General features: G+C 45.7%; 3 protein-coding genes across 5 annotated transcripts; 1 reads left to right on the top strand and 2 right to left on the bottom strand.

Moving 5' to 3' along the window:
- Window positions 1-3277: 3277 nt before the first annotated feature.
- LOC131669554 (lissencephaly-1 homolog) lies at window positions 3278-10243 on the bottom strand. 2 transcript variants are annotated; one of them, XM_058944504.1, is made up of 6 exons: window positions 9870-10243; window positions 7142-7329; window positions 5105-5258; window positions 4391-5008; window positions 3964-4312; window positions 3278-3887 (listed from the first exon to the last, which is right to left on the bottom strand). In XM_058944504.1, exons 2-6 carry the CDS (start codon window positions 7177-7179, stop codon window positions 3814-3816), a joined length of 1233 nt encoding a protein of 410 aa, XP_058800487.1. In that variant the 5' UTR covers window positions 7180-7329; window positions 9870-10243; the 3' UTR covers window positions 3278-3813. The 2 variants fall into 2 exon arrangements, with proteins under 2 accessions (XP_058800487.1, XP_058800486.1); XM_058944503.1 differs by having other exon boundaries at window positions 7142-7317.
- Window positions 10244-10291: 48 nt separating this feature from the next.
- Window positions 10292-13220, top strand: LOC131669557 (snRNA-activating protein complex subunit 1-like). 2 transcript variants are annotated; one of them, XM_058944510.1, is made up of 5 exons: window positions 10292-10410; window positions 11406-11553; window positions 11643-11940; window positions 12012-12331; window positions 12729-13220. In XM_058944510.1, the coding sequence occupies exons 2-5, from the start codon at window positions 11408-11410 to the stop codon at window positions 12940-12942; spliced, it is 978 nt and encodes a 325-aa protein (XP_058800493.1). In that variant the 5' UTR covers window positions 10292-10410; window positions 11406-11407; the 3' UTR covers window positions 12943-13220. The 2 variants fall into 2 exon arrangements, with proteins under 2 accessions (XP_058800493.1, XP_058800494.1); XM_058944511.1 differs by lacking the exon at window positions 10292-10410 and adding an exon at window positions 10816-10909.
- A 22-nt stretch (window positions 13221-13242) lies between these two features.
- Window positions 13243-16287, bottom strand: LOC131669559 (uncharacterized). Its single transcript, XM_058944512.1, is given in 6 exon segments — window positions 13243-13607; window positions 13671-13837; window positions 13897-14014; window positions 14080-14204; window positions 14326-14721; window positions 14723-16287. Coding segments are annotated over 6 exon segments (1281 nt in total). The 5' UTR covers window positions 14972-16287; the 3' UTR covers window positions 13243-13381.
- Between the last annotated feature and the right edge of the window lie 660 nt (window positions 16288-16947).

The raw sequence follows: 16947 nt of genomic DNA, 5'->3' as shown, positions 1-16947 counted from the left end.
TATAATTACTTTTAAATATAACAATTTTTAAAGTAATTATAGCGATGTATCATTTAAATTTTCGTTATCGTTCTATAAAGCAACTGAATTAAAAAGGATTGGTTTATTTATTTCAACAATTTATTTCAGTTAACAAAATCAAATAACTTTTATACTACCCAAGACAAGGACACTCATCCTATTATTTCAAAGTGTTATGAAATATATATATTTATTGTACGAAAAATTATGCATTGCTAATTATAACTAGGTAATACAGGAATCTCGAAGGATAAATGCTCGTGAACACTTCGGTACGCTTATTTTTGAGCGAACAGTATATAGTGTTGACGTTAACAAAATTTAGTACATCCGATAAAAAATTCTTACCTAGATTATCAAAACTCAATTCAGTCTCACCTTCATGTAAGCTTGTTCTTCTCGATTTAGGCTACGTTATAAATGTTACTCGTGACACCACAAGAATAGTATAAAATATTATCAACATTACATTTAACAGTTAAGTTTAGAACTTTGTACTTCACCTCAAAATAATTATTCCGGAAAATACAATTAAAGCGAAAATTTCAGGAAAAATGTAAGAAAAAAGCGGAAATTAAGAAATGTCATCATGTAGTCTAGTAAAATGTTTAGGGAAAACAATTTTATTTTTAGTAATTTATAATTTCACGTATACTTAAATTTATTAATGTAAGTTTTTAGTAACTGAGTTTGTTACGATTAAAAAAAAATGCTCATATACTGTTTCTAAAATGTGTAGTATGTACCGCACTTATCAGCTCCACATTCTCAACAATGCGAAACTGAGAGGAAGAAGAAACTCAAACAAGTTTGGACTTGCACCCTAGAGCTATGCAGCGTAGGTAAATAATAATCAATCGTCATAAAAGTCGTCCCTTACGTCACGTACAAAATACAGAAAAAGATACAAACAAAAAAATAATGATTCCGTTTGATTGATTTTTTTAATTAAAAAAAAATTAAATGATATTTATTTTGAAATAAATGACAATTGTCTTTTAAGATTATAACAAACACAGATAAATAAATCATACAATATTATTATACGACGAATTGACGTGGGTATTGATTAGTTGCCACAATAGTAATACTCAATGGTTTTTTCAAGATATTTTTATTGGCAGATGTTTTTCGTGTATATCACAAATCATGAATAATAATACTTTTTTCATTATTTCGTAGAGCTTTTGCCGAAAAGCTTAGAAAACCAAAGGAAGCAACGACTACGAAGAACTACTCATTACAGTAGCTACAAGGATAAGCGGCTATTATAGTATTTTTTTCATCTGTCGTAATTTTTATCAAGATTCGATTTTTTTGTAACGTGTATGAATATTTATGACAGCTGGTTTTATCGTCACGTTTTCAGCCTACCAGCCGTTAACGTGGTGTAAATAATAAAAAGAAATATACGTAACATATATTGGCTTTTTTACATTTTTGAATAAGATAATAGAACAGTTTCTTAATCGCTTTGAAAAAATGAACATTCTTTTATATTTGTCGTGAAAATAATTCGATAGCACATCAGTCTAAGTTTCAGATTAAATTTGTTTTTCTACACACCATAAAGTTGATGTCAAGCTGACTATGCGCACTTAAAGCGACGACTATCGTATTTATTTCTCCGTATACTTCCCTGTAAGCCTTTTTTATGTAACAACGGAACGAAAGTTTATAAATTGTGGATTGACGATCAATGATAGTCTGCTCGATCCAACAATGAACTTCAATCTTGAAGTTATTGCGCACGGTCAAGATTCTTTAACAATACTTGAACATTGTTCTTTATTCACTTGCACTGTATAGGTGCGTCATAGTCTATACCCAGAAGGAAACCGAAAATCCGTTAGCCACGATTATGATCAACACGTTAATACACTCGTGTACCTTTAATTGCATGCCAGATACAAATTGCAAAATATACAATCGTATGTATTTCATAAAACTAGATCTCTACATTTTTAACACAGCTTCTTATAAGATTGCAGTCGTGAAAGGGTTACCCCATTGAGATTTGCTGCTTATCGCTTACTTCACTAACCGAAATTTCCAGTACGAATACCTTGATTTTCGATTATTCTCAAAAAAAAAAAAAAAATTAAATGATGCTATGAATAACACGTTCTATGTGAAAATAGTATCTTACAGGAAATCGACTTACACATTTTACCTACGTAACGTACATCTTGAATCCTTTCTGTTCATTAAGTAGGCGGCTGCGCATGCAGGTATGTAATAACAACTATCGTTATCCAATGTTTTCGTTAATATCGTAATTATCATCTAATTACCATTAATGCACGTCAATTAAAGTCTTAATACTAGAGAGAATAGTCGATCTTTTACAGTTAAATTGCATTTTGCAGTTCTCATGGACGAATTAGCAATCAATCGATAAACCTGATCTGTATTAACGCTTTTCAGTGGCTTGACTTTTAATCATCTACATGCAAGTGCAACAAAGTTAGAGGGCAAATTTAACAGCTTTCAGCAACACGCAATCAAGTTGACGAGTAATAATTTATTTTCCAGCTTCACTCGAGATTTCAATAATTTATTATTATTATTATTATTATTATTATTATTCAAGAGGAACATCATGTTATATCTTATTTCAGTTCAATTGATGAGCTTATAATCTCTGGCAAACATAGTGATGTGCCAAGACCGATCAAAGAATTTCAATACATATTACACGATGTTTCACGCGAATATATACATTACGTCATGTCAGTGTTGTTCTCGCATGTATTTTTATGTGAAAATGCATGCTATATTCGAGGATTGTATCAGCAAGTTCAATACTTTTATATATAATATATATAAATATATAATGTAAGAAGTGTACAATTTTATTTCGGGAGACTCGATGCAACTCGAGTAATGACTTGACATAGTATCATCATAAATATGTATTCTCGCGAATTTTTTCAAAATTGCACTCGCTTTAATTCACAATAAAACATATAACTCTGTTTGCTTAATACGTTTTTTTGTTCAACACAAATCAGTCGATCACCTGTACATCAACATCACATTACAGTAATTTTCTTAGGACTTGTTTTTCGAACTATCGGCATAACATTCTAATAAAATCTAATCATGCAATTTCGTTTGTCAGTGCCAGCCGGAAAAAGTTTGTATTGATAATTAAAATATTGTTACAAATATGATTGTTGCTTCAAAAAAAAAAATATATATATATATATATATATATATATATATATATATATATATATATATAATCCAGACGGTAAGATGACGAATAATTTATGTAAAAAAGCAGCTCTACGTAAACGAATATCATATAAGTACTGCGTATAACTCGTGTAGAAATGTATTTTTTACATATAGGAAAGGCGGTGTAAGAAAACTGTCAAGCTGAAACTATCTAGTACGAGCTCTCTATCATCAGTATCTCATTGCATCCTCTTTCATGCTCTCACAACACTCTCGCTCTCTTGTTTTGTTTTAACTCTTTATACGCTTGCTCTCCTCTCGTGTATCGAGTGTAGATCATTGTCGTGAAAACGATACATGTATAATATGAATAACTAATTATACATTATTATAAATTAATAAAAGAGGTCTTAGCCGTATTGTGTATGTGTGTTTATAATAATTATAATATCTGAATCTGTAAATACGATAGCTCTTGCTGCAGCTTACTCGTTCGGCTGTTCCCGTGACAATGAATGATCACGGCGTGTGCTCCGCATTTCTAAAAAAAATGGTTTGCTTTGCCTTTGATTTCTTCGTCAATGGAAAAAAATCACGAAAGCTTGGTGACTAGCGACATTCCCAGATCTTCGCCGTCTGGTCTACACTGCCGGTGACCACATAAGGATGATTCCTGTGGAAATCTGTGAGCAAAGAGGCTAATATTGATGCGAGAAATGCAGACGGAAGGATGAATATGGATGGATATGGCATACGTACCGACTGAGGTGCAAAAGTGGGCATGAGCTTCGAGCGTCTTCATGTTTCTTTTGTTGCGTACGTCCCAGACTCGCAGCGTCTTGTCGTCGGAGGCGCTGACAATGAACTTGCCGCTCGGATGAAAAACGACTCCTCTAACCCAGTTGTCATGTCCGATGAGGGTGAAGAGGCAGACGCCACTGCCCACGTCCCAGACGCGGATGGTCTTGTCTCGCGAGCCCGAGGCAAGGAAGGGCCCCTCGTGGGCGCCCTTGTTGTCGGTGCCGGCCGCGGCGTTGATGGTCGGTCGCGCGTTCTCCGGCGCCCAGGCGATGCACTCGACCACATGGTCGTGGTCGCGCAGTTCGACCTGCGAAGGGGCGAAAGCGACAGTGAGAGGTGCACGAGTAGGAAAGCGCTGGGAGCAGCAAAGGGCGGCTGAGCTGACCTTGGTCTCCTTACTGGCGATGTGCCAGACCCTGGCCGTTTGGTCGTTGGAGCAACTGGCGATGAGCTCGCCGCAGGGGCTTATCCGCACCATGCGCACCCATTCCCTGTGGCCGGTAAGGGTCTTAACGCAGTAGCCGGTAGCCACCTCCCAGACCTTGATGGTTTTGTCGCGCGAGGCGCTGACAATAAAATCGCCCTGCGGTACGAATGCCACCGAGCTGACGTTGTGGTCGTGGCCGTGCATCGTCTTGATGCAGCTGAACGATTGCTGAAAGTCCCAGAGCTTGATCGACATGTCGCTGCTGCAGGAGGCCAGCAGCTTGCCCGTCGCGTCGAAGCAAATGTCCTGGACGCTATCCGTGTGGCCCTTGAGCGTGCGCTCGAACTCGCCGCTCTCGAAGTCGTACACCTTGATCGTGGCGTCCTCGCTGGCCGTGACCACAAGGCTGTACACTGGGTGGAAGGTGACTCGGTTGATGGTGGCTCTGTGGCCGGTCAAGCAGAACTTCTCCGGGGGCCGTGGTATCCACTCGGAGGGCGAGCGCTTACCCCGCGTGGGGGCCCCCTCGATGAACTCCTTCTCGGCTTCCGACAGTTTCGACTCCAATTCCATTACCTACGAGCACACGGCCAAAATAAATAATAAATAATAAGCTCTCCGGTCAAACCGATTCGATCGACACTCGCCCCGGCCGACTCTCGCTCAACCTACCTTCTTCTGTAATCGAATGACCGAAGTCCACTTCTTTTCGAGGAGACCCCCATACTTGCGCTCCACCTCACCGTGCATGTCGGCCTCCTTCTTAAAAGCTTCCAATGCATCTTGATATCCGTTCGCGCTCAGATAGTCTGCGATCGCCTTGTTTCTGTAATCAATTTGCCCAAGCTTAGATCGAGAGATTCGTTTTTCATTTTTATTTCATTTGCCGTCGGTTGGCTGGACAGGAGCGGGAGCGGGTCGATCAGCGAGCAGTTGTTTCTAGTAGGAGTACGCAGCCAGATACGCGATACAAAGAGGGCTAGCGCGACTCCGACTGCGTGCGCCAATTAACGCTAACGGTCAGCGCCAGCGCGGGCGAAAATCAGAAACGCGACGTTGCCATGGAAGAACAACAAAAGCATTCGTCGAGCGATCGACTCGAGGATGGACGCGTTTGGTATTTAATAAGATCGAACGCGAGGATTGCTGGCCGAAAACGAGAGCAACGTGGCTCTGGTGTTTGCAGCGGCTGTAGCAACGACGTCGCAAGTTGGCCAGAGAGTGCAAAGCGAGCTCGCCGTTGACGGTTCGTGTGCGCTCCGTTCGGTCGACGAATCCAAGGGAAAGGGGAAAAGCGACGATAATCGAGCGGAGAGTCACGACGTCCATTCACTTATCCGGCACGTGTTCGCTGATCCCGCAACGAGCGTGCACGCCGGCGTACTCTGCTATCCCCGTTCGCCTGGTTTTTCGGGCCACCGTTCGCCGTGCCCCCCCCCCCCCCCCCGTCCATGTTACATCCCATTGTTTCGTCGAGAGACTCTTCGCAGACTGCAAAGTGGAATCGCAAGGAGGCTACGAGCTCGGCTTGCGTAAGCGGCTGAGATTGCCGAGATTGAAATAAGCCCAAGGAATCCCGAGTGAAAGTACGGCACAGGTCGGTCGGCCGTCAGCTGTCGAGAGATTCGAAGGGGATGCGCGCGGCCATTGGCGAGCAACACGATCCTCTTGCCTGTGGCGTTGTCGCGGTGACTCTACCCGCGGACACGGAGAGAGATCGATCCGCGCCCTCTTGTTCCTGGACGCGGAGCGGCGACCGGCCAGTTTCCGTGCCTCGCCCGCGGCGCCTCTTTGCGTCGGCTGAGAAGCCAGCGGCAATCGATACGACTGCCCGGCTGTCTTTCGCGTGCTTCCCCACCTCACTCGCCGTTTGATCTGATTATCAATGGGCTCTTTGCGTTTCTTGCTCTTCGCCTGCTGCTGCTGCTGCTCCGTTTTAGTGCTTCTCTTCGGCTGCCACCCCCTCTCGCCCTCCTTGGCAGCTACGACGTCCGCGGACCCAATCGATCGCCGTGTCGCATCGTCGGAACAGGGAGTTTGCGCGATAGAGCATCGATTATTTTGGCGACGGGACAACGGGTGAGGGACAGGACGATGAAAAATGCAGCGGTGCGTGGCGCTGGAGTAGCCGGCGAAAGGAGGGGAGGGGGGTGGCAGTTACGCGCGCGAGCTCGCCGAGCGTCATCGGCGCGCCAGTTCGAAAGCGAGACGGCCAAACTCGCCCCTATATCGATCGAGCTGACTGCGCCTGCTCGCGCGAGCTGCGGAGCTTCTCCCCAACTGCGCCACACGCCTCCGCTTCCAATCGCAAGCACGCGCGCCCCTGCGCCTCCTCGCTTTCGTCGAGCAGACGGTAACGCGCCAGCCTCGCCTTCGCATCAGAGTCCTCGAACGACTTCTCTCTTCTGCGCGAGCTCGCTGGCCACGGACCATGACTTTGCGGGAAACAAGTAAACGGCGCTTTCCATTGATTGTCCATGCCTGCTGCGAGGCAGTGTATGTCATAATCGTAGACCGAGGGAGGAAAGCAGCAGCAGCAGCAACTAAAAATAATCGCCGGGAGTAGTTGGCCGATGAGTTTCAACGGACGCACAAGCGCGTTGACAACCGCGACAGACGGAGCTGTGCGTCGCAAAAAGTCTCGGAACCGACTGGAAGCGAAAGGGGAGCGGCAACGAAAATAGGTGGCCGAGAGCGCGCTTTACTTACAACTCCTCCCTCTGACGTTGAGACAACACCATTTTCATGATCCTCGGAGTTGTGCGTGCCGCGGCGGATTCCTCTCGGCGACGGCACGGGGGAAGCGATCCACGTCACTCCGCTGTGGGCAGGCGGCCGGCACTGCAGTCTCCGCTGTCCTTTCAGTGTTCCGCCATTGACGTTGCCTGCAAACAAACCTGCTCTCAATATTCCTGGACAACACTGGCGACGGGAGTGCGCCCGAAAGGGGTTCGCGGAAGCTTGCCGCGGCAGCCCGATGCGAGGAGCGCGAGCGAGACCTTGACAGTGCGGCGCGGCGCGCTCAGCCTCGCGTGCGCCGAGTGGCGGCTGTGCTTTCGCTGTCCGGACGGAGCGGCGAGCGCAATCGATCGCCGGCCTCCCCCGAGCTCGTTCGCGTCCTCGCGGCGCCGCCGAGCGCCGGCTGCGTGCGCTCGGAGCCCTTTGCCGGCCCCCGGCAACGCAGTCGACGCCCTGCCGCGACGTGTCCTCGCGCCAATCATGGGAAAGCGCGAGCCGCGGAGCGAGAGGGAAGGGCCGCCTAGGGAATCCCGACGGGGGCATAACGAGGCGGCAACAGTGCCGTCGCAGCGCCTTCGACCGCGAGAACCTTTCGCTTCTCCCACACCCACAGGCAGGCTGACTGCACCTGTAACCCCTGCGCCGTGCACCGGCTTGCCCTCGCACTTGGCGCACGCGCTTTTTGCTTCGTTAACTCATCTTAACGACGTCTGCCGCCGCGCAGCCTTCGCTCGCGATGCGCGCGAAGCCAAATTGCGTAGCCAAATTCATTTTTGCGCTTTCACTTTTCTCCGATGAACCTCCGTAAGAAGCAACGTTGAATGCACAAACGACCGCGCCATGCGCGCCGTCGCGCTTTATTCCAACAACTTCTTTTTGCCTTTATCCGTTCGCGTACTTCTTTGTCGCTGAATTATGCACTGATTAGCAACATGCAATAGCGCGCTCGAATAATTAAGTCTGCGAGAAAACGCGCACTCCTTACAATGAAGCGAAGATCAAGTGTGGCGCGCTCGGAATTCTTAAGGCCGCGCCAAACATCAATCATCATGGAAAATATTTTGCGCAATCTTCTCCTTCCGTAAGTTTTCCCCCAAATCGTGCTTCGATTTGTTTAACAAATAACCGCAAATTCGATGGATGCATCATTGGCGTTTCGTAAATACCACGACACTTTTTTTCCATATTTCAAGTTGCCAAATCAATAGAATTTGCAATTAATATAAATAGCGACCGTCCGTATCGCTAATATTTAGATTTACCATGCCAGCACGTCAACGTACTTGAAATCAATGAGCAACCTCGGGCAGTCGGTTTATCGGAGCGCTATGTGTCAGCAATCATGCTCAAACTTTAATTAAAATAAACTAAAAGCAGATAAAGTTCAATGAGTAACGTAGGCGACAAGAATAAAATGAGCTACAATATCAGTAGAACAAAAAAAATGATGATCGTTAGCTCTCGGGTGCTTGCTTGATCGACAGGTTAACTATGAGCTAATGCAAAAATCTTGCGATAAGGCAGAGCCATAAACCTTCAAGAACAGGAACAACGACAAAAATGTTGCGAGTTGAGGCGACCGCTTGTGGACACAGCTGATAATGTTGAACCAGATTCGATTGAACTGTCAGCGAGATGACTTGGGGTACCTATTTTGTGCGACAATGCTACTTCCTTATCCAATTAATTAGATCAAGCGTCATTCCCAGCTGCTATTTGGCAACGCATTTGCACAGTTAAGTTTCTTAGGCACTTGAACATCTCTGGTTGACAGGCAAACAGGCATTGACATTGTCCAGTAAGAAACGCGCTCGGGGGTTGAACAACTTGCCAACATTACATTATAACCTATATAAAAGCGAGTGCGCGAGAGAATATTTGGGAACATTTTATCGTAAGAGAGAAGCGGAGCAGCCGATAAAATGTACGCGTGGTTCCATATGTGTGTGTGCGTGTGTGTTGCGTCAAAGGCGAGAGACGACGTTAACGACGTAGTTTTATAGAGAAAGTCGGAGAACAAATCGATCTGCTGCTGCTGTTACGAAGCACGCGTTGAGCATACACACGTAAATGTACGTAGTTTGGGAACTATGACTTCTCAGCGAATTAAGCTCTTACATTGATGTCTCTTTTGAATTAGTGCACGTGGTCCCCACGAGAGACTACAAATGAGAATGGCGAATAATGGCAAACAAATATGAAAGTTAAAGGGTTGCGGCGAGTGCTCGGTGACGCATGGGTGTTCACTAGATGCTAGAGAAGTCAGCTACGAGCTGTAAGATTGCTTGGCAGGTATATACAGACGGGATAGTGGCACGTGGATACAAGTGGCACGGAGAAAGATGTAGTCATGAGTGCGAAAAAGAGAAAGAGCGAGGAGAGAAGAGTGGAAAACGAGTGTAGTGCCCGGGGCCAGTGCGAGCGAGTGTAAATCGCGCACACGGCCATCTTGCCTGGAATCATCCGTGCTCGGCTCTCGGCATTCAGCTCTGAGGGCAGCTCACTCTCGCGCACGAGCGAGCGTGTCTCTTACGCACACAGACAGCCAGACAACCGAGGCAGACACAGACTAAATGTCGATAGCGCGCCGCAGGAATAGCTCCGGTCGATGCAGTATGGCTCTATAGCCAAGGTTATCACTCGCGAAGCTAGGACATTCGTGTAGTCGAACAGCGTTGGGGCCGCTTTTACTACTCACTTGCCTTAGGCAGAGCCGAAGCTGCGAGCAGCTGCTTGCTGGAGACAGAGACCAGAGCGCGAGTGTCCGCTTGCACCTGTACGTGTGTATATGCAAGTGTGCGAACGAGCAAGGCCCTCTCTCGTCAGCTACGGCGGCGACGACGACGATGACGGCGATACGCTGTGGGCTGCGCCCTCGAATCGCTCTGAAACCACGACAACGGCGGCAACACCGCCACCACCACCTACGCCGATTCGCCAATATCCTAGCGATAGCTCTACTTGCTCTTTCTCGTTCTGGCACTTGGAACGTCGGAATAAACTCAAGAAACGCAACGGGCTCGCCAGGAAAACGCGACTCGCGACGACTCGACTGCAGCACTTTTCTCGATGAACTGATGGTGGCGCCCCATCAAACATCGACCACTGCGACGTATGTATGTCCCAACACAACTTGCTCTCACCGGGCGCCTGCGCACCGCAATCTGCCAGCGATGCTTTCCTTTCTCGTGCTCAATAATCTTTATCTCATCCTTCTCACTTCAAAACAAATTTAATTTGTAAGTATAATTAAAAATCAATTTATGGTAATACAATACACTGCTTATTTTTTTTTTTTTTGACAAAACAAATTTTTGTAGCATTCGCTACGTTCCTAGTCTTTAACCCCAATTTATCCACCTTGTTATAATTATTATTATCAAAGATCCAAATTATCAATAGTTTGAACACTGGTTACTTGTGTGAAGTTACCTTTGGCGGCGTTTTAAATAGTTACACTAAAAACAGCATAGTCAACCAATTTTTTGTGATAACTACGTAGTTTTTTTTGGAAAAAACAATTACTACAATTTCAATTCAAAATTACCGCCATTGTCAGTGTATGTGAATGTGTTGTGTGTATCGATTTTTAGGTTATATGATGCTAGGATGCCTTAATAGTATATCCAATTTCATAATATTACCGATGATCTTGCCAAAATGTCAAGTTTGTTGTTTAATACAATAATTATGTAAAATAAAACATTATTTATTATAAAATATTGGTAGTATATCAAGGTATCTTCAAAAAGCATCATCAATTTAATTAATATTTTTTCAACTTTCAAACTTTCATTGAGCAATATATGTAAACAGAACATGTTTGGTATAAAAAAACGTAGAAGAATTTTTATTGTCTGATCGATAATATAATTGATTTTATATTGAAAATGGTAGAAAAATATTCTTTGAGATTGCATTTTAAAGCTATATTTACTGTTGTATCTAAATAAAACATAGTTCTAATGAACTTTAATGAACTTTTTATTCAATATCTCATTGTGGTCTACTACTATATTTTCAATAAAAAAAATATCATTTTTATTGAATTTTGAATTAAAATATTTTTATGCATATATTGCCTACTTTTCATCCAAAAAAGAATAAGTCGTTGGTATTGTATTCCATTAATTCAAATTATGAACTGATCTTATGAAAATTAGTCAAATATTTCTCCAATTACCAATAGCTCAGTAAAATTTTTCTTTTATCTATTTTATTTTCTTATTCACAGCAATGGCTGCTGTTGATATCACCAATGTCGCATGTGGATTTTATGAAGACTGCATAAAATTATTTGAAATTTTCAAAAGTCATGAAAGTATTAGATTTGAAGATTTTGTAGCAGCTTGGCAAGAAATAAAGTTTTCATTGATCTTTCTGTAAGTTTTTGATTTGTTTGAAATAATTAAGTTCAATTTCACTGATTTTTAATATACTGAAAATACTAATGCATTTTGATTTATTTTAGGTGTCGAAAAAATTATGCAGAACTAATTGAATTCTGCGAAGAATCTCTTCAAATTGCTAAGTCATTTGTATTAACATCTAATGATTTTATTGATAGAGTAGCAGGTTTATATCTCTTATATGGCTTATACAATAAGATACCAATTGAAGATATAAAAATCAGAGTAACATTGAAGGAATGGGAATTTTTTTTGGAATTCTTTGAACAACTTAAATATGAAAAGCTTCATGACGCTAGCTATATTTTTGCTAAATTGGTCACAGATAATGCTTTTTATCATTGCTTATTCACAACTGAGGTAACCCAATTTTTTACAAATTTAAAAGCAAAAATACTATTTATATTAATAATAATTAAAATTTGTTACAGTATGGTTTAGAGAAAAGTTTTAAAACTCGCCAAGAATACTCTTTTTCATTTGACAATCCATACTCTGTACTTCCAGTCTTAGTTGATGAAGTTGAAAAAAGAGATCTTGGCAAAATTCTAAAATTTAGTGAGATATACCATGAACAAAAGAAGAAAGTATTAGGTTCTTCCTCTAAAAATAAGTTACAATTATTTGATAAAAACTTTATGGATGAAATTGTCAACAATATTGAACAATTACAAGAAAAGAGGCAAAACTTCCCAGCATTGCGAAAAAAAGTTAGTAAAGTTAGCTTGCATCTGAAGACTGAAAAGCCAAAGTAAGTATTACAAGTGTATGCAATAAACTGAAACTTGTAGTTCGGTACTTTGTACAAATTAATAGGCTTCAAGAGATTACAGTAAAAATATTTTATGAGGCTCTCTTTGTGCAAGTAAAAACTTGAACAAGTTTCATTGTATGTATAAAAAAGTAATTGGATACATTGTGTGACCAAGTTGAATGAAGCTTGTTACTATACAAATAAACATATCTGTAATTTTTGCAATATTATTCAATTCGTCAAATTAGTCATTGGAGTGTAGTTTTAAAAAGGTGCCAAAAAAATTCTAAATCAGTTATGGCATAATTGTAGTGACACATTTGATAAGACAGAAATTCACATATGGATATTAACAAGGATACAATTTTTAAAACAGTGTTTTTTATAATTTTAGGTATCCTGATAATAAAGTTCGATCGAAATTAGGTCATGGCTTTGATACCGATGAAGATTCCGATGATGAGGAAATGAGTATGAATCAAACGTTTGAACAACCTAATCGCAATTTACCAAACTTTAACGACGATCTAGAAGATTTTGATGTACAAGAGAACGATACTCCTGTAGAATCAACGCTTATCGATATTGATAATAACGAGTCACTATAAGTAATTTTTGATACTTCTTTATTGCTTTGTTCAGCGAGAATGAAACTTTATTATATAAAAAAATCATATAGTTGAAATTTGAATCAATGTGTGATAAATAGAACAATAAGTACCTAACTTTAATTGAAATTCAGCTACAACAATGATTAACGTAAGTTTTCAATGAAAATCTAGGTTTCCAAGCCTGTGAACATGCAGTATTGATATTTGCGAAGCGTGTTTTTTTGTAAAAAGTGTAGACAAATGATCATGTATGATAACAGATTGAATAAATAATAAGATAACTCATCGAGTCGCTCGACTCATTTTGATTGCTGTCTTGAATTGCTTGATCAACGCGTGTAAATTAATAGTACAAAGTGTGTGCAGAGAGGAGGAGGGTTGGCAGGGCGGAAACCATAGACTGTCATCGATTCCGCGCGTAAAAAATGCGACGCGATCAGTAAACTTTGAGCTGATTGTTATCGTCAAATCCGGCGCTGTGCCCGGCGTTTCTAACAATGAAACTGGTACCATCGTAATGCATGCGTCTCTCGCCCCGTCGCACGAACAAGTGCGAGGTTTGGCCCAACGACGCCGTGCAGTGCAAGAACGGAGTGGTGAGGGACGCCGTCCCGTTGCTCGGCGACGTGCGCAGCTGGTACTTGTTGCTGTTTCGGGCAATCCTGCAAAGCAGACAAGGGCGGCGGTCGTGAGCTCGTTGCGATGCGCGAGCCGGCAAGGGCTACCTGACAAGGCCGTCGGGAGTCTGCGAGATTCGTACGTTGTTGATGATCCAGTTGTCGACTCCCTCGTCGGAGAGCCAGTACTGTGCGGCGGCCAGTATGGCTGCGGCTTCCTGGACGCAGGCCGGGCCGTGCCTCGATTCGCCGTAGAACACGTCCACGGAAAAGTCCTGGACGGTCGGAAGAGATGCTGTAGAGAGCGAGGGGCCGCGACGCCAGCGCAGAGTACCTGGCTCATGTTCGAGAAGGCGTCGGTGGTGGTTCTGGTGCCGGCGGCGTCCACCAGGTAGACCAGCGCGCATTGCTCGGAGGTGAAGCTGACGCCCTTGTACCACATCTTGGCGTACCTGCGGGAGCGGGCGAAGGGAGGCACGTTAGGGGGCGTCGGGGTCGGTGGCGGCGCGCGACGCACTTGTTGTTGCCGTGGAGGTCGTGGGCGAGGATCTCGACGCGCGAGCCGTACTGGAAGACGCGGCCGTTGGGGTGCAGCAGCGCCGAGGCCGAGCCAGAGCCGCTGAGCGAGAGCACTACGTTGTTCTGCGACAGGCAGGGTGGGGCCGGTTAGTGGGGCCGGTTAGTGGGGCCGGTTAGTGGGGCCGGTTAGTGAGGCCGGTTAGTGGGGCCGGTTAGTGGGGCCGGTTAGCTGGGCCGCGAGTACCTTGAAGTTGATGAGGCGCACGGCCCGGTCGACGCTCATGTCGAGCCGCAGCTTGCTGTGTAGCCGCAGCGAGATGGTGCCGTGGGGCGTGGCGAGCGCGCCGCCGACGTGGCCGGCGTGGCCGGCGTGGGCCAGCATCGGCTCCGCGACCTCGGCCTCGCGCCACAGGTCTGGCGCCGCGTACAGGCAGCACTCGTCAGCCGGCGCGTAGCAGGGCCCGGGCTTGGGCCGCGGCTGGCGCCACAGGCTGCTCGGGATGCCGGCCAGGCCGCTGGGCCACTGGTCCGCGGCGGCCGCGGCGCCCGCCTCCAGGTACTTGGCCAGCTCGCCGCCCCTCTGCAACGGACGCGGACGGGGCCGTCGTTGACCGACTTGCGAGCGAGCGCCGGGCCTAGCTAGTCACTTGGTAGTCCTCGGGCAGGGGCAGCGGGGGCGGGGGCGGCGGCGGCGGCGGCGGCGGCGGCTGCTGGTGGTGCTGCGGCTGGGCGGTGCACGAGTGCACGGCGTAGAGCGAGCGCGGCCGCGTGGGCGCGCGCACCGGCCGCGAGCAGCCGGGCAGCGGCGCCGACGCGCACGAGGTCTGGCTGGCGTTCTTCTGCGGCTCGCGCTGGCCCGCGGCCGCGGCCCCCCCGGGCGCGGCGCCCATCGGCCGGCTGGGCGACGGGCGGCGGCCGCGACGGCCGCCGCCGCCGCCGCCGCCGGCGTTGGGGCTGGCCGGCTTGGGGCCTGCGCCGTTCCTAGGCCGCCGGCGCCGGGACTTGCGGCCCCTGCTGGCCGCGCCGCGACTCGGCTCGACCGAGCGATCCACGGTTGGGCGATTCGACTGGACGGCCTGTCTTCGAAACGCGCTGTCGTTCCGGGCTGCGGGCGTCGGAGGCGGACAGTGTGCGAAGGCGCTGCTGTGCACGGGGGATCGCGCTGCTGAGGCCGAGACAAACGACTCGCTGATTGACCGGCGCCGCCCGGTTGCTGTGGCAATGCGCCCCGGCCGGTTGCCGGCAGTGCGCACACGCGCCAAACAAAAGAGCCTGTCATTCCCGAGCTCGCGGCTCTGACTGCCCTGCCGCAGTTGCGCGATCTGCTCACTTGTTTATTTACGACAGTCGAGTGTTTGACTTGGCGCCGTTTATCTCGGCGCCGTCCCGCACTCTTCTCGCGCTCTCTCCGATTATGCCTTCGCCGCGCCGAAGAACGACGAAATCGTTGCTCAACGACGGCAAAGTCTGCTTGTCGATTTCCCGGCGATTTCACTGCGAGCGATCGCACGAAATGAATGCTCGCGTTCGATCAGTCGTCGGATGAACTGTGCCGAGTGGCACGCGCTCGATCCGAAAATTGCATGCCTACAGCTTAAGACGAGAACAATTTGGGTGAATTCAAAACGAAGTGCTTTATTAATTCCGTCGTAGCCGATTTTCTCAAGTTCAAATCAAGTGATCCGGAACGCTCGCGCGCGCGTCGCCGAAGTTACCATCGAATGGTTCTCGCTTGACGGCTTCAACGTTTAGCGATGTGCGCCACTGCACGCAAGAGTAGGCGTACGCTCTACGGTATTTTCATAGAGCTTAAAAGTACCGTGAATTTTGTTACTTGTTCATCGTTTGCCGCATCGGCGAATAGCGCACAAGAAGATCGGATCGAAAAGAAGCACTGCGCACCATTCGGATACATCTATAGGCTTGTTCGGATCACGCAGACTTTAGGCGTACACCCAATAGCTTGCGATTATTGACAATACAGCGGTGGTTCGTGCGTACGAATTACATAGTGCGCTTTTGTTTAATTGACAAAACGTGACAAATGACAAAAAACATGATCGACTGATGCAATGAGGAAAGAAACGAAGAAAATTAAAAGATAGCTGCGCGTTCTAACGGAAATTGAGTTCGTGACGCAAGTTCAGTCAAGTTGAAAAACAAATTTGTAGATATAAAAATGCAATACGACCGAGTAATTGATATCGCCGCGTTTTTAAAAATTAATCTACATGCTAAGCTGTTAGGATGAAATAGCCAAACAAAGTACGATTTTTACACTTTAATACTTTTAAGCGTCCATCTATGAATGCGGCTAATGGATTCGTCATTTGATCGTCACGCTCATGGAAAATCAATCGAAAGAAATACAAAGCTACTTCCACAAAACTGTATTGTTTACGATTGTACAACGCAAATCCATTTATCATTAATGATCCATGATTAGGCCTGAAATCTTAAGTAATTAAGCAATTACGACGCCTTTGAAATTGACATCTGCATTCCATCAGCGTTTCCTCTAACAATCGCATTTCGATCGTCAAAAGCAATAATGCAAATGCACTAATTGCTCCGCTACAGGTTCATTTCAATATTGCAGTCATTAATAGAAATATATTTGATTTATCGACACGACGTAGCAGGCAACCGATCGAAAAGAATGGAGGAAACGAAACGAGCGCATTTGCACGTTATTTATGAAACAACATCGAAATATGATTTTGACGCTCGGCGGAACAGTTGTACGCTGTACAGACGCGAGCAGGCCAGTATGTCGGCGATGGTTAGGCCAAGTTAAGTGGCTTTTTGTCCGCTACTTAGAACAGCTGGGAAAAGAGAATCGCGAATATACTGGCGAGCGGCGTAT

This window comes from Phymastichus coffea, unplaced genomic scaffold (assembly GCF_024137745.1).
Source record: "Phymastichus coffea isolate CEN01 unplaced genomic scaffold, Cenicafe_Pcof_1.1 PCOF00094, whole genome shotgun sequence".
NCBI classification, from domain to species: Eukaryota; Metazoa; Arthropoda; class Insecta; order Hymenoptera; family Eulophidae; genus Phymastichus; species Phymastichus coffea.
The sequence above is the reverse complement of the archived record's forward strand: the minus strand, read 5'-3'. Positions and strand labels throughout refer to the sequence as shown.